The sequence below is a fragment of the Haliaeetus leucocephalus genome, unplaced genomic scaffold (genome assembly GCF_000737465.1).
Source record: "Haliaeetus leucocephalus isolate CR32 unplaced genomic scaffold, Haliaeetus_leucocephalus-4.0 Scaffold188, whole genome shotgun sequence".
NCBI lineage: Eukaryota > Metazoa > Chordata > Aves > Accipitriformes > Accipitridae > Haliaeetus > Haliaeetus leucocephalus.
The window spans coordinates 815,816-841,804 of record NW_010972624.1 but is presented as its reverse complement, the minus strand read 5'-3'; the positions used below and the strand labels follow the sequence as shown (position 1 = coordinate 841,804).

General features: G+C 57.3%; 1 protein-coding gene across 1 annotated transcript in view; it reads right to left on the bottom strand.

Annotated features, from left to right (window-relative positions):
- Positions 1 to 1,603: 1,603 nt before the first annotated feature.
- The window catches only part of LOC104830406 (ankyrin repeat and fibronectin type-III domain-containing protein 1-like), a 41,472-nt gene continuing 17,086 nt past the window's right edge, over positions 1,604 to 25,989 (bottom strand). Inside the window, exons 3-20 of the mRNA XM_010565262.1 lie at positions 17,661 to 17,862; positions 17,149 to 17,356; positions 16,643 to 16,837; positions 16,261 to 16,374; positions 15,527 to 15,624; positions 13,999 to 14,089; positions 11,735 to 11,842; positions 11,383 to 11,482; positions 10,636 to 10,768; positions 9,299 to 9,418; positions 8,699 to 8,914; positions 8,180 to 8,346; positions 7,706 to 7,856; positions 6,777 to 6,945; positions 6,338 to 6,504; positions 5,573 to 5,783; positions 4,612 to 5,270; positions 1,604 to 2,629 (exon numbers count right to left, since the gene is read on the bottom strand). Of these exons, the coding sequence (XP_010563564.1) occupies positions 2,342 to 2,629; positions 4,612 to 5,270; positions 5,573 to 5,783; positions 6,338 to 6,504; positions 6,777 to 6,945; positions 7,706 to 7,856; positions 8,180 to 8,346; positions 8,699 to 8,914; positions 9,299 to 9,418; positions 10,636 to 10,768; positions 11,383 to 11,482; positions 11,735 to 11,842; positions 13,999 to 14,089; positions 15,527 to 15,624; positions 16,261 to 16,374; positions 16,643 to 16,837; positions 17,149 to 17,356; positions 17,661 to 17,862 (3,397 nt within the window). The 3' untranslated portion in view covers positions 1,604 to 2,341. The remainder of the gene's footprint in view (positions 2,630 to 4,611; positions 5,271 to 5,572; positions 5,784 to 6,337; positions 6,505 to 6,776; positions 6,946 to 7,705; positions 7,857 to 8,179; positions 8,347 to 8,698; positions 8,915 to 9,298; positions 9,419 to 10,635; positions 10,769 to 11,382; positions 11,483 to 11,734; positions 11,843 to 13,998; positions 14,090 to 15,526; positions 15,625 to 16,260; positions 16,375 to 16,642; positions 16,838 to 17,148; positions 17,357 to 17,660; positions 17,863 to 25,989) is intronic.

The following is a 25,989-nucleotide window of genomic DNA, read 5'->3' as shown; positions in this document are numbered from 1 at the left end:
TACTGAGAAATGTGGGTAACCAGATCCCAGCAGTGTCTAGCTGCAGAGCTTACCCCATGTCCGCCCTGGCCAAAGAGTCAGCTTTGGGTCACGGCTCCATCTCTCTTGTTGGAACAAGGCTTCTAGGAAGGGAGAACAATTGCTTAAGAAAAGAGGAGGTCTTTTTCCCCTCTGGGGTCAAATGAAAAGGCAGCAAGAGTTGCACGGATCCGTGCTCAGGAGCATCAGGAACACAGATGTAGCTTTCTGTACGTAGCCTTGCAATACTGAATTCACTCCGTGACTTCCAGAAAGCCACTTTATAGTTTTCCAACCAGTTGTTCCTTCCCTCTCCTCTGCTCCAGGCTCTGAGCACCAGCAGGTGATGCATGTGAACAGGCTCTTGCTAGGGCAGGGCTGCCCTGCAGCTCCTGCCTCTCTGGGATGTTGGTGCCCATGGATGCCCAATAAGGACAAACTCCATGGGAACCTCTACACTCACCAAAGTGCTTCTTCCTTGACCTGCGAAAGCGGGATTAGTTTTAACCTGAGGCGGCAGATGAGTGGGGAAAGGAGATGGGAGAAGTGCCTTTTAAAATATTCCTTTGCTGCTTGCCTCCACGTCCCATGGCGGTGTCTGCGCTGACGTCAATGCGGTGCCGTTGATTTGCACCAGCTGAGGGGCTGGCACACGATCCTCTCCTTCAGAGTGGCTTTGACGTGGGGCGGCGAAGGGCTCGTGCTGGGATATATTCCTGCCCGCACCGCACAGCGTGCCGCTGGCTCTCCGCAGCAAGGCGAGGAACGATGAACCTCTGAGGGGCGACGGCAGTCAGCAGGCAGACCCCCTGCAGCTCCCCGCAGAGCCCCAGCCTTCACCCCAGCACCCAGGGACACGGGGGTCTGCTGCCCAGCCCTAACCCCTCCGTGCAGAGAGAAGGGGAGCGAGGTAGCTGCTAAAGGGGCATCAGCAACACCAGCCTCCCCTTGCGAAGGACCGCCAGCCTCGCACCTTGCTTGCTGCTGCTTGCTTGAAAGCGTTTGAGCCAGCTGCAATACAGCTGTGAGCTCTTGCTGCCTTCCACGCTCTTCTCCTGGTGTTCTTCCCTCGGTGGAGGCTGCAAGACCGGATTAATGCATTTAACTGCAGATGCTCGGGCCCTACAACCACTGGGTTTCCAACACCACGTGGAGGTGACTGCCTTTGCATGCCAAAGCTTATTTTACTGCCTTACAGAGCAATGAAGCCCAGAAAAACATTTTTAACTTGCACTTTGCTCCCACACATGTGATTTGCGTGTTAACGTAACCCTCCATAGGGTGGAAAGCATCTCATTAAACACTCCTGGGAAATATGAGCTCAGCCCTTGAAATCAGGGTGAATTTGGGGGATGAAGGAACACTACACATCAAGACGCAAGAAGGAAAAGAGTGATACGCAGTCAGCAGCAGTCATCTTTACTATGGACCACAGGAGATCAGAAAAATAACCTTGTTAACAAGAGACCTAGTGGCTAACAAAATATCATGCTATAGGACATACAAGAGAGGCCAAGCACAATCACCAGAACAAAACGGCAACCGAGGAGGAAAGGAAACCCCAGGGTGTGCACAGGGTGTTGCAGTAGATGCCCTATAGCAAACCTCTAGTAGTGGTATCAACACAGCTGTGTGCACGGCTGTGTGTGTGTGGGGCTGGCTGCGTGGGTTCCTTTTGCCTTTAAAACAAGTCAAAGGGTCTTCACCTCTTACACAACTCCAGTGTCTCTAGCACAATTATTATTAATTTTTTTTCACGAAAAAATAATAATATCATTTTGTTCCCAGAACTATGTGCAAGAATTGTTTCTTCAGGTACAGTGAAAGGAGGGCAAATAGGAAAACACCCTTCTCAGTGCTGTCCTTGTGACTCGTGCCCTCTCCTCATTGACACCGCAATCCTCCCCAGGAATCCTCTGTGACTTTGCCATCAGTGAATCCCAAACAAGGCTTTTCAGAAAAAGAACGAAAAAAAAAGGTATTGCTGCTTCTTCTTGTAATATTTTTCCTCTCTCTCCCCCCCTTTCCCCTTAAAAATGTTTACTTTCAAAAATTCCATTCCTGCAGAGATTCCTCCCAAGCTCTGAGGTCTCTGCACTCCACCCTCCTCTTCTGCAGTCAGAAAAACTGAGTCTCGACGTCTCTTTGGTTAAAAAAAAAAACAAAACAAAACACAAACAAATAACACACAGCCCAGTTTGATCCCATTCCACCCCGCGGACGCCTGATGAGAGGGTGTCTGTGGAAGAAGGAAGCATCAGAGACGAGCTGTCTGCTCTCTGGAAGCTGAGGTCCCCATGCCGCCCGGCCGGCTCTCCTCCTCTCATACGGTGGTCGCTGGCCCATACTGGAGCACCAGAGGGGACGTCTCCTTGATCCGGACGTAGAACCGCCCCTCGGGCCGGGTAGTTTGGAGGGACAGAGGCAAGAAGTCATCGGGAAGCCACCGCTCGCTCTCGTCGGAGGCGAACACCAGTCCGAAGTGCTCCAGCTGCTCCTCACTGTAGCAGAAGGCGGCCGAGCTGCCCAGCACTCCACGGGAGACGTCGTTCATCTCGAGCACCACCAGCTTCACCACCTCCCCAGCAGACGTCTGGCTGGTGATGTGCAGCTGCAGAAAGAGAAAGGTGGGAGAGATGGATGGTAAGGGGGAGGAACGAGGAGGAACCGGGGGCCAGAGGCAGCACACGGTGTCCTACAGTGGTGATCATTAGGGTGGAGGAACAGCCGCCCCAGTGAGCAAGCGGCAGCAGCCTGGTGCGGAGCCGTGGGCATGCCGTGCCCAGGGATGCCCAGCATGCCGGGGCCCCAATTCATGCACTGCTTTCTGGCCTCCACTGCACTCTCTGATTCCTTACAGCTCACCTCTTGCATGTGTCACCTATGGCTCGCCTGTTCTGCTCAGGCTGCCCTACCGTCCCATTACTTGCAGCCGGAGAGGGATAGTCCCAGCCCTGCTCCTAGCACCATGGAGGGATCTGCGTAAAGTCCCTCTCGTGAGTAGGATCCAGACCGTCAGACCAGCTGAACCACAACAGCTCTGCCAAACTAGCTGAAGCCTCTTTGGGAAGCGGTGCTAGATTTCGTCCCGTTCACAAGCTCGGAGTTCTCCCACCAACAGCTACCCTCGCTCTCCCTCTCCGCTTTCTTGGGGACTGCCCTCTGAATCCTGAATATGGCTGAGAAAATGAGCTCATCTGGGCTCTGGCTGCTCATGACGGTCGGGAGCCCACTACTTGACTTCAAAGGCCCTAAAGCGGGACATCCATCCTCGCCCGGGCAAGGCGACGGTTTCCTTTGGCACATCCGTAAGGGCTCGCGGAGTGCCGCAAGCGGTGCCCCGGCAGGGTGGTCTGAGCCCTCGGCCCACATGAACCCTGGCAGCTCCGAACAATCATCGCAGGGCTCAGCTGATTTACGCCAGCCGAGGAGTCTTTCCTTTGAACTCTGCTTTCTTCGAGAAGAACGTCGTAAAACGCTTTCAAGCAGGCGTGTCCAGAGCTTTGCAACTTCAAAAGCCACGTGGGCAGCCCGCCAGGAACCCGAGGGCTGTGCTTCAGTTGCATAGAAATCTATGGTAATTTCTCAAATGGAAAATAAATATTGCGAGTCAGATTCCCCTCTGCTTCTAACGTCCCCACTGGGTGCAGAGAAACTGGCTATCAAAACTCCCCAGCCATAAAACCCATCAACCCATCAGCTCTGTCCTTCCTCTGCCATTTTACAGACAGGCTGCACTCAGGCTGCTCCGTCAGTCTCCGCTCTGGGCACCGGCAATGTCAGAAGGGAAATTTCAATAAGGGAAGGAGCTTCATGGCTGGGAGCAAAGGAGGTGGCAGAGCTGGAGGGGCACCTGCCCGAGACGTGTGCCCTGGGGGACCTCCTCCGTGGGGGATCCCACCCAGAGTAGGTGAGGGTGATCAGAGCTGAGAGGAACCAGGTCGCACAGCGGCTTCAGCAGACCCCAACGCCTGCAGCAAGGAGGCAGCTTTGCCTGCTCCCCTTCACGGGCAGGAGACGAGTGGCTCCTGCTCTCCCTTCCCCAAAGGCACGCAGGGCTGGAGCGGGGGCGAGCACAGACCCTGGGGAGGCTGTGGGAGGACTGGGGACAGGGCAGGGTGACAGCTGGATTTTGGCTGGGGGGCTGATACATTTCAACACCAGGACATGGCGAGGGAAACCCATCAGAGGGACCTTTGCTCACCGCCTGCCTGTGCTGGGTGGCACTAACCTACTCTCAGCTGCAGAACCACGGACTGAGAGCTGAACCATGGCTCCACTGCCTTGTTCCCCCCAAAATACCCTACTTGTGGCCCTAGGTCACCCCCTCAGCAGCAGCAGCTATCGGTCCTGCAGAGCCACGTGCCCCATCCTGCGCTGCCGGGAGCCTCATCACTATTGCAGGGACAAAGGGACAGAGGGCAGGAGTGCTGTGGGTCTCCAGGGGACCTCAGCCCTAGGATGGCGGAGGATGGAGAGGGCAGTGCCAGGCGAGGGACACGCGAGCCCCCGCTGCCTGCCTTCCCCATCCTGCCAGCCCTTTCCATCTGGGCACGGCAGAGCCACACTGCTGTCCTTTGCAGGCTCTGGTACCTTGACACTGGTCTCTTTGGAGAGTCCAGTTTCGTACTGAGGACAGACCCGCAAGGTGACAGAACCCGGCTTCTTCCCTCGGTCGGCCAAGCACCCGGGCTGCTCCTGGAAGTTCTGAGTCCACTCAGCTGAGCGTGTCCGGAAGACGGGCTCAGAGCCCTGCCCGCCCCGGCCGTGCTCGGGGCTGGGCGTTGAGCCAGTCCCCAGCCTGAGCTGGCCGCAGTGGCCCGCGGTCCTGCTCTCTGTCGGGGAGCTGTCAACGGAGCCGGGGCAGGACTTTCTGGCTGCCTGGCAGAGTGGTTTGGGGAAGTCCAGGCTGCTGGTTCGAACGCAGTATGCCTGTCTCTTCTCTGTGATACGCAGCAGCTCGATCTGTCGGCTGGGCAGGACGAAGTCACTGTCGTAGAGCTCAGGGGGCGGCCGGGGCTCCTCCAGCGGTGGTGGTGGCAGTGGTGGGGTCTTTTGCTCGTGGGTCTGCAGGACGTCCGGGGCACTGTCCCGGAGGGTGCGGGTGACTCTCCTGCTGCAGCACTCGGGCCCCGAGGAGGAGTACACCAGGTCGAGCTCCTTCGGGCTCTGCGCCCTGCTGGAGTCGTAGTCGCTGTCGGTGGCCAGGAACACCTCCGAGGAGCCCTCCTCGTCCGACAGCCCGTGCAAGTCTGCGAGGGGTGTAAGAGAAGCAAAGAGGGGCTCAGCCTCAGCCCTGAGGGTTCGCACCAGATGGAGTCAAAGGAAGCCCCTGGGCTTTTACCCCCTTGCCATACACCTGTGCTGTGCTCACCAAGGCGCAAGCAGAGCAGGTCCTGCCCCAGCCAAGACTGACTACCCTGCTCATACTCCCAGTGCCAGCCCTGCCTGCACCCCCACAGTACAGCCAGCCAGAACAGCCCTCCCTGTCCCTGTGAGCACGGGCAGTCCCCTGAGTCCATCTGGCAGGAAGTTTGCAAAGCTCAGTCCTTACCGGAGTTGAGCTTATGGCTGGTCTCTGGCGAGGGCGCTGGGGAGGGAAGGTAGTCAAGGTGGGACGAGGTGGATTGGGTTTTCTCCTTCATTGCACCGCCAGCCTCGCCGAGGAAGCCACTGAGAGACACCCCACAGGAGGGCTGCTTGTACCGGGCGTGTTGCAGGGCATCCATAATCCAGCGCATCTCGCGCCAGATCTCCTCCATTTGCTGCCAAAATAGAAAACAAAGGATCCCTTTCAAAAAGCAAAAAAACAGCAACAAAAAAGCCCCACAGCAAAACACAGGCTCTCTCCACACACCTTTCCCAAGAGGCGAAAGCTCTGGGGGAATCCCCGAGTCAGGAAATCCCAAGAAAGTGCTCTCAGGTGGGCAGATGCTGCTTTGACCACCAGCAGCTGCTGGTTCAGCAGGATCTGCCTGCTGCAGGCAGGGGTGCTGGGAAAGGGGGTAGCGTGGGGTGCTCTTTTGCGCATCCATCCCAAAATGCACTTCCAGGCCCTCTTCTAGCAAGGTGGGGACCTGCAGAGCAGGAGCCGCCGTCTCTCTAATCAGGATTTTTAAGGTGATCATTGCAGTAAGAAGTTGCTAGACAAAGCCCTGCCTGCTGCTGCCCATCTGTCATGTCAGAGACACCCCACAGGGTCACAGCCACCAAGACCAATGAATGCTCCTGCAGCTCATCCAGGGCATGACTGTCCTGGCCACGTCCCGTGGGCACCGTCAAGCCTGGCTCCCTCCCAGTGCCCTCCTGCTTCGTGTACCTGGATGTAGTCCTGAACCTGCTGGTGCCTCTGCTTCGCAGTGGAGAGTTCGGTGTCAGAGAAAGCCTCCCTGAGGCTCTGCTGAGAGAGAAGCGACTCCAGCTCCAAGAGGGCAGACACCTGGCAGTACTGGGTGATGAACTCCCGGTCGTATGTGAAGAAGTGGACTGGGGAAAGGAAAAGAGAGGGGGGAATGAAAAAAATCAGGTCCCTTTTTGTCGATGCCCTACAGGCTCCTCCCCGCTCACCCAACACAGGGAGGAGGCAATGCTGTCTGCCCTCTAGCCTACCTGGACAGCCCTCAGCATCCCCCTCCATCCTTCCTCTCCTAGGGAAGGTGAGGGAGCTCCAGCCCACCCCACTGCCCGTTCCAGCTCTTGGGAGGTCTTAGAGGACAAGGGGACCAGCAACGTTGGGTTCTGGCGTTCCCTCTCCTCACCTAGCTCGAAGATCTGCAGCGGCAGTGTGAGGAAGCCTGAGCGAGGGGTGTAGGGGTTGTTCTGGCCTGGAGCAGTGCAGACGTCATCCGACGGAGGCAGCAGCAGCAGGAAGGAGACCTGGCCCCCAAAGTCCAGCACCTCTTGGCTGTACAGACGGAAATCTTTGGCCTGCAAGAAGACACTGCAGGTAACAGCTGCAAACATCACCTGGTGGGTCCTCCACCAAGTCCTCAACCCCAGAGGAGTCCTCAGGGACCACCTGCAGCCATGGGACACTGCTGTTTCAGCACACAACCAGAGGCTCCTTGCTTCTGGCATAATCTGCACACCTCCCTTTCTCTCTTATTTCTCCTCAAAGTCTCTAAACTACCGGTCAAAGTCACTACAACAGGGTCTCAGAGATGAAGTGTCGCCAGCGATGGTCTCAGCCCTGCCCAGAGAGGTGCCCTCACAGCTGCCTGGCCAGAAGAGCGTGCCTGGCACTGGGGCTGCTGGGCCCTTTTCCAGCGAATACTCAGCATGGTGGAGGAGGGATTTCTCCCCGTGCAGTCTGACGCAGGGAGCTGCAGTTCCGTCCCACCACTGGCCAGGGACCATTCTGCTTTGGAGGGGCAGAGTTGGGCTGGTCTTATGCTGCAAGGGTTGAGCCCAGGACCAAACCACACAGCAGGCAATAATGCAAACTTCAGAGGTACAGGTGAGGGTAAGACAAACAGCTCCTGTGGACACTGTCTCTGGGCAGGCAGGTGCTTCAGATGCTGGTTGTCCACCACTTGCCTTCTATTTGCACAGGACTAAAATCTCACTGATGCTTCAGGCCCCCGAAGAGGGACCAGGGGCTACGGTACCCTGCCTGCCATAGTGACCAGCATGGTGCTGCATGGCCCCTTCCCCTCTCTCCTCCCCAGACCTCAGCACCTACCCGTACCTCTTGCAATGGGATGTTGACCAGGGTCATCAGCTCCTTGATGGCCACTTGGAGCTCCTGAAACAAGTGGTTCTGGGAGGTCTCAGCCTCTGGCTCCGCAGGAACAGGCTCCTCCACGCTGGCCATCTTCTGCAGCCATTCCCACTCCTCCCTGGAGAAGGGAGAGACAGACACATGAAAGAAGGAGCAGCCTGGAGTGGACCTGAACGCGCAGTCACTATGAGAGCTATGTTTGCTTGGCTGTTCCTCCCCCAGACAGTGCAGTACCTGAAGGGCTGTGGGAGCTGTGGAGGTAGAGGGGGACCTTGTTTGCTCCAGCTCTAGGCTGCCCTGCATGGCAGGCAGTGGGGCTGAGGGGGAATATTACACTGCTGCCAGGAGCCCAAGAGCAGAAGCAGGAGGTGATGGGTGCTCTTAGGCTGGATGGGACAGAGGAGCCTGGCTGCCCTGGGTGAGCTGCCCTGCAAGCCCCACCTGGAGATATTGGGGTTGGAGCGAATCTTGACGTGGCACAGGATGTTGGGGAGCCGCTCCGGCACCAGCACTCGGATCTGATCCACGGCACTGCAGAGCTTCAAGTAGCCCAGGTAGAGGCCCGGGGAGAGGGCATGGCTGCTGCGCTGGTGGTAAGCCAGCTTGTCCTGAGAAGAAAGGCACTGCTGGATTGAGCAAGCCCTCACAGTGGGGCTCTCTCCTGCCTTCCTGCCAGGTGCTGCAGCGCAGCCAGCCCAGCCAGCAGAAAGGAAGTGGCAGAGCAGGCACAATCCGGTGCTGCCGGGAAGAATCCAGCACCAGGCTGATGCCTCCCCTCGAAGCAACAGGATTTTTGCAGGCTGGTTGGGCTCTGCTCCCCCCCTGCCTGCAGCCAAGACCAAACCCTTGGTGGCCTGGGCTCTGCCACGACCTTTCCAGCCCGAGGGGGAGCAGAGAGAGCTGGTGGTCCTGCAATGGAGCCCACTCCAATCCCCTCCCGCAATGGCACTGGCGCAGCACCTGGACGGAGATCAGCAGCGTGTCCAGAGCGGTGGGCTCATCTGGGGAGGACACGGACTTGCGGCTGGTCTGCAACTTGCAGATGGGAACCCAGCGGACGCTCTCGAAGGTCTGGTTGGTCTTCACCTCCTTCAGGGTGACGATGAGGATGTTGCCCTGTTTGTCTTTGATTGGTTCAAAGAAGACCTGCCCAAGGTCCTGGATCCCCAGCAGCCCCTGCACAATGGGATGAGAAGGGCAGGAGAAAGCAGAGCGTCAGGGGACATCCTTGAGGCACAGTGCTCTGTGGGTCTGGGCAGCTGGGACGTGACTGGCAGCTGCCTGCTGGAAACCAGCCTGCCTCGCAAAGCACCCACTGAGAGCCCCCAGTCCATCTGCATGAGTTTACCACGAAGCCTGACACCTCGTCGCCCCACAACCAGGGTCCTGCCAGAGAGGACAAGGCAGGGGCACCCAGTCCTGTCGCTGACTGAGCCACGGGCAGGACTGGCAAAGCCTGGGGTTTTCCTCGGTGCAGCACATCCACTTGCTGCTCCCAAGGCAGCCTGGCCCACAGTGCCCCCCCACCAAGTGCTCGCTCCTCCCCCGGCCCACCCTCACCTGCATTTGCGAGATGGCAAGCAGCATCTTGAAGCGCGTCTGCAGGATGCAGGAGCAGGACGACTGGGAGACGGTGACACACTGCCGCAGCCACAGGATCTCATCCCACATGCATGACACCTGCAGCACACCAAAGGGCCATCACCACCAACTGCCGCCGCCTGCAGCTGGTTCACACAAAGGTGTTTTGGGGAAATCCATTTGCCATTCTGGTGGAGCTGGGTTAGGAATGGGCAGAGGCACGTATCACCTCTCAGCAGGGGTGCGATTTCCTATGCCACAGGCACCCTGAGATGCCTCCAGAGCCTGTACCTGAGGGAGGCACCATGCCATGCCCACCCAGATATCTGTCTTCATCTAGGACTGAGACCTTAAGTTTGAGTAGAAGATAGCCAAGAGGAGGAGGGAGAATATAGCCTTCTCCCTCAGTAGATAAGGACTATCCAGCAAGATTTTGGCCCTGAGCTGCCCACCTGCCCTTTCACTAAGCCTACTGAGAGCGGAGGACCAGGCAGCAGCACCCTGCACGTCCTGCTCTGTACAACAGAGGCAGAGCTGCTGCGGCAGGATGCTGAGGTGAAGCAGTTAAACAGCTGAGAAGCTGCTGGCATCCTTGTGGAGAGGCAGCGCCCACCCGTCATGGCACGCAGCCTGCCCAGCGTGGCAACGGTCCATCGCCCACCCGTCGCGGCACGCAGCCTGCCCTGCACGGCGCCAGTCCATCGCCCACCTTTGGGCTTCCAGTGGCTGGGTGGAAATGCCGTTCCCTGGTGGTTTCTCAGTCCATGCTGAACCCCGGCAAGCAGCAAGCCTGCGGGCTGCCTGCGCTGCCAAGCCCCAGCACCTGGGGTGGAGGGGAAGCTGCTGCCAGCCGAAGGCAGCGGTGGTGCATGATGCCCGCTTGGCTCAACCCAGAACTCCCAGGCTGCTACTGGCTCTCGGCACTGCTCTGCCCCGCGGAGCACGAGGGCAGTGGCACAGCAGAGATCCTGGAGGCAATGCTGGGAAGCCCAGGAGCCGCCAGATGTGCTGTCTGGTGCAAGTAGCTTGTGCTCCCTTTGTGCACGTGGGGTGTCCCCTGACTCTGCTCCCAACCCGAATCAGCCCCAGCCAGCCCCAGCGAGAGCCCCACGCATGATGGGCACTGCTGCCTGCGCAGGGAAGGTGCTGCAATGAAGGTGCTTTGCAGATCGTGACGCTCCTGGAGGACACAGTGTCCGGGGTGGTGGCCATCATCTCAGCAGCTTCCAGGGTGGTGGCCAAGCAGACAGAGATGTGTCAGAAGACATGCTGCTGCCATGCCCCAGTGCACAGCACAGGGTCCCTGGGCCACCCACCTTGGTGAACCAGAGAAAATCCTGCATGAGCAGGCAGGAGTAGGTGTCATCAATCTCCACTACAGGGATCTGGTCTTCATGGGTCACCAGGATGTTGTCGTCTTTGTAGAAGATGGCTGTCAGGTAGAGGCCCCTGCATGGGAGGGAAGACAGACTTTAGTGTCACCCCCAGCTGCCAGCTTCATTTCCCAAAGGGTCTCTCTCCTGAGGGCAGAGGAGATGCCCTGCCCCAGGTCTCAGCTCCTCTCCAACAGCCTGTGGCATAAGAGGCATACGGCCAGTAGAGTAGCAGGAACAGGAACCCAACACTACCAGCAAGGCAAGCCTGTCTGATGTCACAGCTGATGCCATGGCCAATGCCCCAGCCAGCACAAGGGAGGGCGATGGGGCCCAGCCTGTGCAGGAGACGCTGGGGTGCCTGGAGGCCAAGCGTGAAGGTGGGTGGTGGGAGGGTGGTGGGGTCTAGAGGAGGGTGGGGTGTTGGGTGATGCTTGGAGGTGGTGCAGGGATCTGGATACGGGTGCAGCTTGGCCAGTCCAAATGGAACCACCAAGGAGAAACATTTGATTTCTGGGCAATGGGACTCATCTGCACTGACACTGTCAGCTTCCTCCAGGCAAGGACGAACCTTTGAGCACCCTCAGCCCCTGGCTTGCACACACAGCTCACAGCTGCACCCAGGATGGGCAGCCCTATGTCCCCGCTGAGAAAGGGGCTCTCCGCCACCCCCGTGCACCCGCCTCTCACCGCTTCAGTGTCTTGAGAAACTTGCTGCCGGGGTGGAAGAGGTGCTTGAGGCTCTTGGAGACTGAGTGCTTCCTGCTCTGGGGCTGGTTCTTGCAGGGCTCTGGGGAGCAGAGAGCAGAGGATGCTGCAGCAGGAGATGAAGAGCTGCACCAGCAGCCCACAGCACGGCATGCCAACCCAGTGGGAGGGCTCTGCCAAGGTCCCACTGCCTGAGCTGTCTCCCTGCTATGCTCATCCATGGACTACACCTATTCCTGGTACCACCCCAGCCCCCTGGACCACACCACAACCTTGGGGGGCCCGGCTGGATCCCCCACCCCAGCCTCCCCACAGCGCTGCGCCATGCACTCACCGTGGCAAACACAGTGCTGGTGGACAGTCTTCACCTGGCCCAGCAGATGGTCCAGAGCTTCAGCTTGTCCCCTTCGCCGGGGGGCCCGGCCGTCGTACTCCCGCCAGTCTGTGGTGGACAGACCAGCATCAGCCCTTGGCCTGGGGGAAAAAGGGGTTCCTGTCCCCTCCTCCCCATGGCACATCACCTCCTGGCACCCCACCCGGGTGTCCCACAGGCACAGCACGGCACAGCATGGCATGGCAGCAGTTGTGGGTGCTGGGCACCTCTGGGCAGGCTGGGCTTTGGGAGATCCCCAGTTTTGTGCCACTCCTCCCAGAAGCACCCGAGCTCTGCACAGCAGCCCATGGCCACTGGCCATGCTGCAGCATGGCAGGGACATGGCAGAGGGAAAGAACAAGGTCCCGTCTGTTGCTGCTGCACTTCACTGGCCTTAAAAAATAAAATTCTTTCCAGTGTCTTCCTCCAGGTCTTCCCCGGAGCTGCAGCTCTCTCCAGGCGAGTGCCGAGAGCTGGGCTCACCTCGGCAAACACATAAATAAGCTCTCCTGCCAGCTCCACCCGTTGCGAGATGGCAGCAGGACCAGGAGCAGGGCCAGGGACCCGCCGGCGCTTCTACATTAGCTTTACATTAATTGCTTTAAACACCCCCTGTGTCCTGCCTGCTGCTGTTTTCCATGGAAAGTTCAGCTCTGTTAACTTTGGCTGGGGCTCACCACTATTTTTAGGAGCTTTAAAAACACCCAGGGAGGTGCCTGACTATATTCTGCTGGGCCAGGGAGGGATCTTTACTGAAGGGAGAAATATTAATGGAGATAAAAATAAATAAAACCCACTCATGTCTGATTCACTTCAGCCACACTCTGTATCAATGCTGCATGGATCGTGGTCACAGGGAATGTGACCTGTGCAGGATGGCAAAGGGGATTTAAAGTGGGTGCAAACACGATCAACACCCGCTGCCAGGACAGAGTAAAGCCAGGGCAATGCAATGCATGCGTAGGCTCGCTATATGCATTCGTATACATGTAAATGTATTTTTGCATCTTTCCATACCAGTGCCATAGTGCTTGTGTATCTGCAGCTAGAGCTACGCACGGTGCCTGCACACCTCTTGCCCCATTGCCGTTCATGTGCTGTCAGAACTGCATCTTGACCTGCACATGGTGCATTCATGGCTCACGTGCAGCAGCATGGCTGGTCCCTCGCTGCCTGCAAGTGTGGTGGCAGGGGCCGTGTGCCCACCGCCCCGCTGCCTGCTCGTCGGGATGGGCTCAGCCTCCCCAGATGTGCATGGGGCTGCTCCTTACCCGATGGCGCTGATTCCGCAGGACCGCCATGCAGAGGAGACTCGTCTCGGTGGTGAGGGGCAGAGGCAACCTTGGAGCCCACTCAGCCCTGAACTTCACCGGGGCTGCTCCATCCAGTTCAGCCCTTCTGGCCTGTCTCCCCCAGCACCCTGGGGTGCCTTGTGTGACATCATTGGGTGGCTTTCGCCTCCTCCGCTTGCCATGGTGCCAGCGTGGGGAGGTGACTGCTGACAGCCCAGAGCTGGGCTCTGGTGGGGCTCATGACCCCCATCCCAGCTCAATGCCAGGGAATGCAGGTCCTTGGGGCTGGGCTGGATGGGCGAGAGCATGCAGTGGCACAGGGAGGCCTCCAGGCCCACTGCCACCCAGGACCAGGATGGCTCTGAGCCCTGGGGTGGCACTTCAGGGGCTGAGCTGGGGCATCCCACCATGTCACGCCTCAGCACACGCCTACAGTGGTTTTGCACAAGCTGGGCCACTTTGGGGCAGATATCATTGAGGCAGTAGGGACCGACCCCTCCCAAAAGCTGCCCTGCGCTAAGTTACAAACCTCTGCTAAAAAACACAGGGGTGTTTTTCCTTCCTACAGAGGAGATGGCTGCATTGCTTTCCTTTTAACTGAGAAAGCAAAACGTCCTCTCTCCTAGCTTCCTCCTTAGGATGAGCTGATCCAGGTTGCCTAAAATGGCTCAGCCTTTACCAGGCAGCCAGGAGAATTTCAGATTGAAAAATCAATATTTGGCAAAGCTCCTGTCAGCTGGAGGCAGCATCCCGGACCCCCGGGCACAGCCTCCCTGCCTGGATTGAGTCCCCAAATGCTGCCTCTGCTCCCTGGTCCACTATACCCCATGCCAGCAGCGAGGGGGACTCCCGGATGGCACAGGGAGCTGCTGCTTTCCCCCGTCCATCCTGAAGCTGGTGCCAGCTCCTGTGGGCATTCCCAGTGGTACTTACTGGAAGGGATGGCAAAAGGGGGTACGGAGGCTTGCGGGGGACCCCAGCCCTTCATGTTGTAGGCAGACACCTGGACGTAGTAAGCTGTGCCCTGCGAGGAGGGAAGTCACACTCAGCTCACTGGCACCTCTCCCAGCTCAGCATGTGAGGGAAGGAGGATACCACCCAGCCCAGTACACCACCATAAGTACTAAACTGGGAGCCTGCAGCCCAGGTCACCAGCTCTGACCTCCCCCAGCTGTACAAAGCTCTTGTTATCAGACACTAGAGAATCCCCACAGCCCAGGTGGGTGGTTTTGGGGGAGGCAGAGGAAGGACGGGACATTGCAAATGCCCCTTGCCAGGAGATGCTGCCGGCCCCAAAGACTTTGGGCTTCCGCAGCCTGGAGGGTCGGGGTGCTGCCTTCCCGCTGGGATGTCCAAGGATCTGGCCCCTGGAGACAGGGAGCTGGCCCAACATTGTTGAGGCTTTGTGGCATGGCGACAGTGATTAAAGGCCTCTGATTAAAGCCCAGTCAAGCTGCCAGATGTTGCAAGGCCTCCAGGCACTCATGAAGGCGGACAGGAGCCTGTGAAGCAGCTCTGAAAGCATGATTGATGGGCTTGGGCCAGCTCCTTGCAGTGGCGCTGCTCTAGGCTCCGCTTGAGCCCTGTCCTGCCATGCACCAGGGCAGTTCTCCCAGCCCAACAGCAGCTCCTGGGCTCCAGCAACGCTGCCTTGGCTAAGCCTCTCTAACCTCATCGAGGGCTTTCTCTGCTCCTCAAGCCAGTGGTCCCTGCCTGCCTGCATGCCCTGGAGCTTCAGTGCTGCACCCCCCTAGTAAGGGCAACCCCATCCATCCCAGCATCGCCCCACGTTCCCACCCCAAGCTCCATCTCACCACAGTTCCCATCCCACCCTGTCTCCCCGCTGTTGGTCCAGGATGGCAGCCCCTGGGGAGCGGACAGCTGACAGGCAGCATGGCCCCTGCAGTTCTCAGGGAGATAAAACAGCGGGGAGCCCCAGTCCCAACCAGCCCGTGACCTTGCCGAGCTCCTGGAGATGGAGATGGGGCTGGTCCCCCCTCTCCAATGAGCCACGGGGCTGGTGTGAGGGGTTGATCTCTGCAGGTGGCAGAGGAACGAGCTGCTGATTTATGGCCCAGGAGGACCACGGGTGGAGATGGGAGCGGGGTGGGGGACAGAGGATAAATCAGGCGCCCGGTGAATGGACCCATTCTGCCTTTCACTTGAGAGTCCCCAGGCACTCTGTGCAGGGGGTTTCCCCATTGCCAGGGCGGCCATGGCTGTGCAGGGACAGACAGATGTCTCTCTTGGCCCCACGCTCTTAGCTCTGCCCACAGGCTGTGCTGAACAAGGCACGCACTGTGGCACAATCCTTTTCTCCCTGCTGGAAATGACACGCCATCCCCTACCCGCATCGGCTGCTGGGAATGACCCACCGAACTGCACCGTGGCCAGTGGCTTTTCCCGACTGTGGTCTCTCCCCTCGCAGCCCAAACCCCCGTGGGGCACCCCAAGAGCTCACCGACACCAGCCCCCGGATGGTGAAGTGCAGGTTCTTCAGCTTGTCGATCACGGCCTCCCCCAGCGGTGGTGAGAAAGTGGGGGAGCAGCTCCACTCCACTGAAAGGAGAGAGACCCCAAGGTGCCGCATGGCCCTGGAGCGGGGACAGGCTACCAGGGCTGGCTGCAGCGCGTCGGGGCCAGCAGCTGCAGAGGGACTGCAGACAGCACCAGAGCTGGAGGCAGCTGAGCAAAGGCAGGGGAGAGGGGAGCCACAACAAGGGGGATGGCATGGGGAGCTGCGGTCCTCCTCAACAAGCCATGCCAGGCAGGGTCAGCACCCTCAAGTGATGGGTCAGGAGTTGGAGATGGGGGAAATTCTCCCAGAAGCAAAAAATATCTGGTTTAAGTGGGTGAGGGGCACAGGAGCGGCAGGATGGCAAAGCCCCCTCAGTGTGCAGGATGAGGGGGCGGCAAACAAGTGGCACCCTGAGTTTTGCCTTGGTGTAGGACAGTGGTTTGGCCTAGTTCAGACTGTTCGGGTGGTGGCCAGGCTGTCCAGCAGCACGCAGCCCTGGCTCCTCCTGCGCTCAAGCACAAAGGCAGCTTGACAGGGGCTTGGCATCACCGCCCACACCCCTGACACGCTGGCATGGCGTGCACGGGGTGAGTGCCCCAGCATGCCCCACTGGCACACTCAGGGCACCTGCCATGGCTGTGTGTCCCCAACACTGCTGTGGGGACCCTGGTCCTTACCTTTGTACTTGGTGACGACAGCTGAGTTGATGCTCAAGGGCTCCCAGAAGGTCACCTGCACCGAGGAGCTGCTGGCCACGGAGAGGTGGACATTGGTGGGGGCATCCGGCACTCCTGGGGACAGAGACCGCAGGGACCACTACGGCAAGGATGGTCACTCGGAACCCCATGGTGTCCCTCCTGGGCCTCCCCCCGTGCCCAGAGACACGTTCCTGGAGCACTCACCCCCTGTGCACCCATACAGCAAGACTGGCTACAGGGTGCAGGGATCCTCTAACGGGTGCTGGTGCAGCCCCGTGCCTGGACCATGCACAGCCCTGCTCCTTCCCCCTGCGGTGGGGACTGCCCCCCAGGTCCCCCAAGCCCTCCTGCGGGCACTCACGGGCATGCTCAAACCCTGCCTTCATGCGCTTGTAAAGTCGGTATCGCCACTCCCAGGCCTTGAGCTGCTTCTCCTTCTCCGAGCAGTCAGTGTTGGGGGCCTCATTCACCACCTGTGCCGTCAGCTCGTTGACGCGCTGCTCTGCTTCCCGCACCAGCGTGGAAAGGTGCAGCGAGCGGCTCTCCAGGCTCACAACTGTGGGGTGAGTGGGCACAGCAGTGAGTTCCAGGAGGGGAGCCAGGAGGAGGAAAGAGAAGGTGGTTAGGGCAAGCCCAGGCTCTGCTGGCACCAAGTCCCCACCCCAAGACCCCATCCTCCCCTCTGTGTCCTGCTCCTGGGCTCCACCTGAGTGCATGGCTCTACTCGAGCCCCTGCTATAGCCTACACCAGTTTCCCAGAGCCCAGTGACCGCCTCCCCACTCAGACCCCGCTGCCTGGGGTTCCCCACTTCACCAGGCTGGAGACCCAGGTGATGGGCACAGCACGGTTCCCCCACACCAACTCACAGTGCGGGCTCTCCTTTGCTCCTGCCTGCAGCAGGGCCCTGGCGATGGGAGCATTGTTGGTCATGATGGCGATGTCCAGGGGCAGTAGCCCCTCACTGTTGGGGGTGTTGAGGTCCAGCTCCTCGGGGCTGTACTGCTTCAGCAGCTCCTGAACCCTGTCTAGGTCCTGCAGCTCCACGGCCTCAAAGAGGGCGGCATTACTCTGGAACTGGGTGGAAGGAGAAAAGCAGGTTGGCTGAGCACAGGGCACCCTCCTCCACCCCACCGAACACCCTAGCCCCTCACCAGCACCCCACAAACCCAAACAAGGTAGGCTGCCCTGGTCCCAGGGGCTCTGGAGCACCAGCTCTTTGCAGGCACAACCAGATGATGTTGAGAAAACACCTGGACCAGCTCCAGCTGAACCTGCTCCAGGGCAGCTTCCACCCAGGCATCAGCATCACCCATGCACAGATCCTCCATCCCCACCTTCCCAGCTGCAGCAGCGCTGGATGGAGCCAGCAGGCACTGACCAGGTAGGACTTGCGGAGCTTCTCCTTCTCGCCCCGTCCCGCCAGGCTGCCCTCATCGAAGGATGTGTAGTTAACGCGGAATTTTCCCGACAGGTTTCGGTAGAGCCTCTTGGCCGCGTTTGGTGAGGAAGGGCCCGGTGGCTTTCTGGCCTGTGCCAGCTGCAGGTCCCGCATCTGCTGCGTCATTTTAGGGGAGGATGACCTGGGAAAGGGCAAGGAGGTGTGGGGAAACGAGGCACGTGAGGATGTGCCAGAAAGGCAGAGGCACATCTGCGGCGTTGGGACCAGGGCATGACCCAGGAGAGCCAGAGCGGTGCCGGGGCAGCACCGATGCAAGTGGCTGCAAGGTGGATGCTGGTGCCAGCAATACCCTCATCCATCTGTTATCAGTCGAGGCCAGTCTGTTCCCCTTTCCCATTGCTGCTGCTGACCCTGGGTGGGTCCTGAGAGGCTCGTATGAACCCTGCGGGTGAGACATTTCCTTCCAGACCCAAGGGCTGGTCTGGCCCCACACTGCCCTTGAGCTGGGATGCCCCAAGCAACTTCAGGCTGCTCAGCTCTGCAACCAGTCCCCATCCATCACGCTGGGGAAACCTCTCCTTATTCCCAGTCACCACCACCCAGCTCCTACAGAGATGGGCTACCCCATCCGGGGCTGCCCAGACCCCCTCGGCAGTGGGGGCCACACGGACTGACAGCCCCCAGCCCCGTGCTGGGTGAGTGCTGCCCACCACTCATTTGGCTTGGGACAGCCTCATGCACCCTCTCTGCATCCATGCTACTAGCAGGAACCCGTCTCCTGTGCTTATTGCTGTCCCTCAGCCCTTTCTCGGGGTCACCCTCAGTGACTTTCCTCGAGGTCTTTATTCCAGCAAAGGGCATCCTCTGAAAGCAAAGTGAGAGCAGGGAGTGGACAAAAGGCCATTTCTAATGGCACTGAGACAATGCCAGGTCCCAATGGGGACCAGTGACCCCCAGTCTCCTGCTCACCAGCAGACTCAGGCTCCACAGCTGCTCCTCACCTTCTCCATCCACATTGATTAAGCTACAAAACCTTTTCTCCACTCTGATTTTGATTTCTACTTTAAATAGCGATGATAACTATGTACAAGTCACTAGGAAAGCTGGCATCTTTTCTTGGTTTCGTAGAGGGGGAGCCGCCCCTCTCCCTGCAGCCATGACCCTCATGTCCCCACCAAGACTTCATCCCCACTGGGCAAAATCCCCTGTTTCAGTACAAGCGTGGCCTCGCTGCTGCGTGGGGCTTTTGCCCATGAGTCATTCCTTACAGCACCGAGGGTTTTCACTGGCGTCAAACATCTGATCCCCTTCTTGCCGTAGCCCGTGGCACAGTTCCCAGACAAGGAGCAACAGGTCTAAAGAGCATTTAGTGCAACTACGCTTAACACAGTTTCTCTCAGTTTTGACCTCATATCCCTGTGTATAAGGTCAGATATTTTGGGGCAAGGTCTTCCCCATATCACTTCATTGGTTAAATATCAAGCAAGGGGTAAGCGTGATAAAAAGCATGACAGTTGTCTAGGTCATGCCAAAATGCTACCGCGAGGCTGTGCCTGTGACGATGATGTTTATAAAGCCGTCATCAGGAGGCAGGATATTAATAACAACCTCGCTACGTGCTCTTCATCATCCTGATTTCAGATTAGGCACAGTGGGCCGCAGAAGGCTTTAATGATTTTACCTTTTATTACTGTGATATTTAAAAGCGGAAAATGGTGGGGAGGTTGGCTTCTGCCAATCACTCATCTCACTGGCTTCAGCCTACGGATTTAGAGGTCTCGAGTGTGGCCCAAGCTGCGGTGTCAAGTTGCTGCCCTGGATTCCTCCAGGGATAGGCATTATCTGAACGTAGGGCTTTACGGACCAGACAGACAGTGAACACCAACCACATGAGCTTCAGGTAGCAAGACACCCCTAAGCAACCGTGGGGAGGTTGGTGAGATCTATGCAGCAGGGTCCTGCTGGTTCTGGTGGGGAAGAAGGGGAGCAGCTCTCTACCAGGAGGGCATCACCATGGTGGGAGAGACCTGCACAATGCAGGGAAGGGCTGGAGAACCAGCCCTCGGCTCACTGGGACCTACCTGGCTCTGGACAGAGAGTTCTCAGCTTACAGCTGTGGCAGCCTGAGCACATCGTGTTTCATCATGGACATGGAGCAGCTCCTGGCATGGCCACTACTGAAGGCTCCTCATGCCAAGGGCTCCACACATGGCACATACAAGCTTCTACAGATGGCAAGTACAAAATCCCAGATATCAAAGAAGCGGAAAATCATCACGCAGCTCTGCTGTCACTGGTGGACAGAAATTAAGAGAGAAAAGCCAGCCCTGCCTGTGCAGGCAGGGAACTCTGGCAGGAAGAAGAGGCAACCAGGAAGGCAGGTCCTGACCCACGGACCAAGCCCAAGAAGCAAAGTGCTATCTGACATACTTAGGAAAGAGAAATAACTGACTTGAGAGACTCTCCAGCAAAACCTTGCCCTTTCTTTTGTGTTTAAGAGCTCCCTGCTGCCTAAGTCCTCCTCTCTCCACCTCCAGCTGCTGCTCGGAGGTGAAGGTGGCTCTTTTAGCAGGGCTGTTGACAAGACGCCCAATTCCACTGCGGTTCCCCTTCATCCAAGGAGGCAACAATGCTCTCCCACATCAGGAAAGGAAGTAAGACCCCAAAAGTACCTCTCTGGAAGCTGGAGCAGATCCCTGCTCCATCCACGTCTGCAGAATCAAGGTTTAAAAAAGGAGTGGTGCTTTGGAGCAAAAGCACTTCTTTTCTGCCAATTAAAATATATGGCAAATGACCCCATACAGGCAGACCGCACAATTTGGAGGAAGTTCTCTCAGAAATGGTAGAAACAGAGGCCACACAGAGAAATTTCTCACTATTTTCCCTCATCTGATTTGCTTTTAATGAGAAGTAAAGAGATGGAAATTATTCAGAGCTCAGGAGTGAACATCTATCTATATTAAACCGGCTGCCCCAAAGATAAAAGAGTTTCCTGCCCTGTGGTTATGAGTCATCTGGACTCAGTGAAATAGTCTTGATTTATCTAGAGCTAAACTTTGTGGTGGAGCAACTGATAGCCGAAAACAACACCCGCAGATGTTGTGCCCTCAAGGTACAACCAGCCAACATGAGCTCGCCCCAATGGTAAAGCCCCATCCTGCAGGGAGGTGGTGGGAGGAGGTCCCACCATCTCTGCCTTTCTAGTCTCAGTGCAGCTGAACTAAATTTATCTCAACCACAATCAGTTCTTGTTGCTAATTATTTACCTACGTACTGCAAACACTGCAGCAGGGAACGGGTGCTTTGCCTGCCCCAGCAGTTCAGTTTTCTGGCCATGGGATATGTTTGTGACCACCAGGGAGGTGGTGTGGACATCAGGTCTGCAATGCCATAAATCCCCATACCAGCAAACTCCATCACTCTCCATGGAAGAGGCTGAGGTTCTGCGAACGGATGCGTTAGGACTGGCCAGACCCATCTCATGAAACCAATGTAATGAAGATTATTTTTTTTAAAGCACACAAGGATGGATGTGCATAAGACAACTTCATTTTATCCCTCCTTCTGTGATGAACACAGGCAAATCCACTGGGTAGTTTCTAACACTGTGGTTTTTGCACATTCTGGGTTTTAATGTTTCCAACACTGCAGATCTTGGCCTAGTAAAGAGTGTTAATAATTGTTGTAATTATGTGATTTTAAGTGCATTTTGTTTAAGGGCGTAGCCTCTCCAAGCCTCCAGCAGAGAACCAGTCCATGTCAGACAGGGCTGCTCTGTCCCACCGGCAAAGCCCAGAGCCTGGGCTGGCTGGAAGGAGCCCTGCCGGCCCCAAGCCCAGTGGGACCTGGACATCCTTCCCTGAGCACCCACGGAGGTGGCCCACACCGGGCGCTCACTGCATGAGAAGTACAAACCCCAGGCGGACAGTGGGCTTCGTCCTCCCTGCCGCCATGTGCTCCCATCTCAGGGACAGAGGCTGGAGGTACCTGGACAGGCAGGCAAGGACCATCCTGCCCGCAGGTCACCATACGTGGCTGCTGGGGACCACAGTGGCCGTTCCATGCCACTTCCCACCAGTGAGAGCCCGGGCTGTGAAAAGACTCACGTGCAAGCGATGCTATCGCTGGTGGCAATGGCCTTCCAGCCAAAAACCACGGCTGCTTGGTCCCCGCCACCCCCAATGTCGGCTGCGGAAAGGATTAGCTCACGGATGCCTGCCCGCACTGGCAGCGAGAGGGCAGACTCCCGCCCGCAGCAGCAGACATCAGCTCAGTGCCACACTCCTGTCCTCAGGGTAAACGTGGGTGGCTGTCACTTTGGGAAGCTGCTCCCCACCGTCTGCAGCCTGATGCAGCAGAGAGAGAAGCTGCGGGGCTCCGTGTGTGAGAAAAAGGGAGCCCAAAGAACAGAGGATGAAAGGTGTTAATGCTTTGAAAGGGTGAAAAGGCTTCGGGCATGGAGGAGGAGAAGGACTGGGTCCTTGCAGAGCTCGTTGTAGCCTCATGGTGCTGTGGATGTCAGTGGTATGTTAGCACAAGCTGCCAGGGATGCTGTCCTGAACCACGGTCCAATTCAGTCCATGGGGTTATCCAAAAAATGAACACACAAGGGACAGGAGAAGCCCAAAAGCCAGTTATCAGGGAGAGCGAACCCAACCCCACACCGGGAGCTTCCATCAAGAGATCAGCTGGCAAGATCAACATACAGGCTGTTTCCAAAGAAATCTGAGCACGAGGGGTCTTTTCCTTGTCTGAGCACACTTAGCCCAACCCCGCGACCAGGGCCATGTTCACCCTTGGTGCATGCAGGAAATCACACACATGGCCACAAACACTCGGGCACCAAATACTCCACGGCAGATACCACTCAAGCTCCTAACACACGAAAACTCTTGGCTCATGGGGACACGAACCAGAAGCCCAGTGTCCAGCATGAAGAGGAGCTGCTGATGCACTCGCATTTTCCACTCTTTCTGCCTGAGTATAAGCAATTTTTCAGGACTAGGGAAACACAGACTGGATCCAAAACAGAGCATGAGTAGGGGAGCTCTTCCAAAAGAGTGGGATTTCATAACCCACCAAAAGGCACACTCAAAGCTAGGACAAAACACTGTGCTTAGCATCCCTGCAAGGCAGCAGGACTCACAGGAGCAGCCTGCACACCAGTTACCCATCCTGAGTTGTGTAGATCTCAAAGGTATTTAAATATTGTGCGGTGACCTGGCCATGCAAAGATGGAGCAAAACACTCCTGCTCCGCGGAAACATCTGCGTGCCTGGAAAATGCACTTGCTTATTGAAACCTGGGTCCAGGGAAAGGCACCAAACCAGATCCAGGGCTTTGTTTGTTTGTTTCCTACAGATTTTCTCGTTTTTCCCCACTTGGCAAACCCACTGGGTTTTGTTTTGAATGGAGCTGAAACGAGCATGCCTCTTTTGTTTAGCAATAACAACTAACTTATATAGATCCTGCTCCTGCCAGTACATTTTTGTTTGAGCTCCAGAAGTCCAACGCTATTAGCCCAATATTCGAAGAAGCTCAGCGTGGCTGCAAGGCCAAGAGATGCTGCACAGCACCCCGGTCACTGCAGTCTCCTGAGCATCAGGCACCGGTTTAGCAATGCTGGTATGGCTGCGCGTTGTCTCTGCCATCTCCATACCAGGCACACTGTAGTGAACGTAGGTGCTTCTTGAGGAGCTCGTGACCCAAGGCAGCAGAGGGCAGACCCCATGGCCACGCAGCCCACCGCATCATGGCACGATATTGGATTCAAAAGCTGGCTCTCAGCAGCTTGGTACCCGAATAAGCTGGAGGAGAAGAGCACATCCTGGGCGAGATCTGCACCTGCCAGTGTTCAGCGCCCCGCACCTCTGCAGAGGAAGAAGTGGAGGATCCCCCCACGGGAGCAAGAGGGGCTCAGCATCATGCCTCACCATCCAGGCTGTTCTCGAAATCAGGGTGCTTTTGCATCCCTTGGGAACACTCATGCTGGGGGTGCAGCAGCTGTAGCGTGCAGTGAGGACCCCCTGGGACCAGCCCTCACTCAGCTGCTGGAGGGGCTGGGGCAGCAGGGAAGCACACAGGCTGGACAGGCGATGTCCTACATCATGGGGCTGGTTGGTGAGTCGGCAGTGTGCTCCCGAGGCACGTCCACGTCCTCCGGTGTAGCACAGCAGAGAAAAGCCTGCCAGCATGGCTTGCCCCCACCACACCTCCCTCCTAAATCATAGGCTCTGAATTTGGGAGAGACAGAGACTTCAGGACTCCAAGAAAGGTTCGGAGCCAACCAAGCAGATCGCTTGCTGACAGTCTGCAGAGGCCTCCCATAAAACACCCCATTTCTGTAGGCCTAGCAGTATGTTTGGGGGAGGAAGGGAGCAGAGACACTCAAGCAAATTCTGCTGCAATACGATAATGCTACTGCTTCTTTCTTGTCTTCTTTTTTTTTTTTTTAATCAAGCATCCCAATCACAGGTTTTAAATGAGCCCAGAAGGAGCCTGTGGCTCAACCCCCATTAAAATATGACCAAAATCAGACTGTTAGTTCCTTGGTCCCCTGTGAGACTCTGCCATCATGGTTGGGACTGCCATCATGTACACGCCACAGTCACAAAGAGGCACTGTCCTGTCCATGTCCACACACGTGTGTCCCTCCTGGGAAGCTCCAGACCTGCCTGCACATGCAGCATTGCCAGGACACCAGGACACTTCTCCTTGGTGACCATGTTAAGGACAGTGCGCAATGGCTGGCTCTCTAGCCAAGACAGACGATGCTGACTGTACTATCAGCCTGTGAGTGCCAGCCTTAAGCTGCTCTGAAGGGGGCACTGGCTGGCACAGCCTGGCTCTGGGCATCCCAAGCCATCCCTTGAGGGAGGGGAAACATAAAATGCCAGAGACCCACACGGGCTCCATCTGCAGACCTGGGTCAGGAAAGAGATGATAGAGGGGAAAAGCAACGTCCACATCAGACCCTCGGCTCTGCACCCCAGCCCAGCTCCGCTGGCTTCACTGTTTTCATGAGAATTTACCCCAGCAGAGTTCCTGGCCCGCCCTGCCTGGAGGCTCGCACCTAGAAAATCTCCTTTTCTACCAAAATTTCTGATGCTACCAAATTTCAGTGGGGATCAAGCTAAGTGGTATGCGCATTACAGACCAAGGGTGTCCCTGCCTGAAGGGCTGCTCGGATTGCAGCATTCCCCTGTCACCGGCACCACTTGTCCCTGGGGCACTTCCCTGTGCCAAAAGCCCCCAGTCCCTCCCCACCACCACGGGCACTGGGGATGGCAGAGCTGCCCTTGGGAGCTGTGCTCAGCCCTGGGCTCCCACCTCCCGGGCAGGGTAAACCCCGCTCCCTGTGCTCCCCACAATGCCAGCCTTTAATTGCTGCTTGACATTAAGTATCTGAGCAAGGAAGTCTTGGGTAAATGTTCTTGCTATGGGAACACACAGTGCTGAGTCTCTTTAATTACATTGTTTTTGTTTGGCTTTTTTTATTAGTTGTGCTGTGGCTTCCCCTCCCTGACAGGCCAGCGAAGCGCACGCTAAATATGGCCGGGTTTAAAGTCTGCTGTGAAACCCGAACCGCGGCACCAGACTGGCTGGACTCGGTGCAAGCCAGGGTTACGCGGGACACACATTCCAGCCGCTGCGGTCCTGCTCCGGCCCCGTGCCCCCCCCCCGTCCTGCTCAAACACCCGCCATTGGAGCAGCTCAGAGCACAACCACCACGCTCCGAAACACCTATGCAACCTCCTCTTCCTCATCCCACTAAATCCTGCTGGGAACACAGCCTAACCCTTTACTCCACGGACCCCCAAGCTGGCCCATCTCCATCGTACCCATCACTTCTACACTGGTCCCCATCACACCCCGTCTCCGTCATACCCATCGCTTCCACACTGGTCCCCATCCCAACGTGCCCTGCCCCACACCTGCTCAGCCCACCTCCGGGCAGCCCCTCAGGGCCAAAGAGCGCTCTTCCCACCGGCCATGCCGCTTTCATCTTCCTCTGCCCCCCTTGTTATTTTAAAGGCATTCCAGAGGATGCTGTCAGGCTTGGATGTGGTTTGGTTGGGTTGTTTGTTTTCGTACTGGAGGTTTTATGATCGCACTGGGAACAAGCCCTAATTGAGCTGCAATTCGAATTGCAGTCCGTGGGTATTTGTTTCATTTTTGGAAGGGCTTAAACGGCAGCGCAGCTTAGGCTGGAGAACGCATTTGGTTTTAACTGGAACCTGATGGAGACAGGACTGAGCAGGACGGGCTGCCCCAAGCCATGACCAAAGCTCACGGGGAAGCCCTGCGC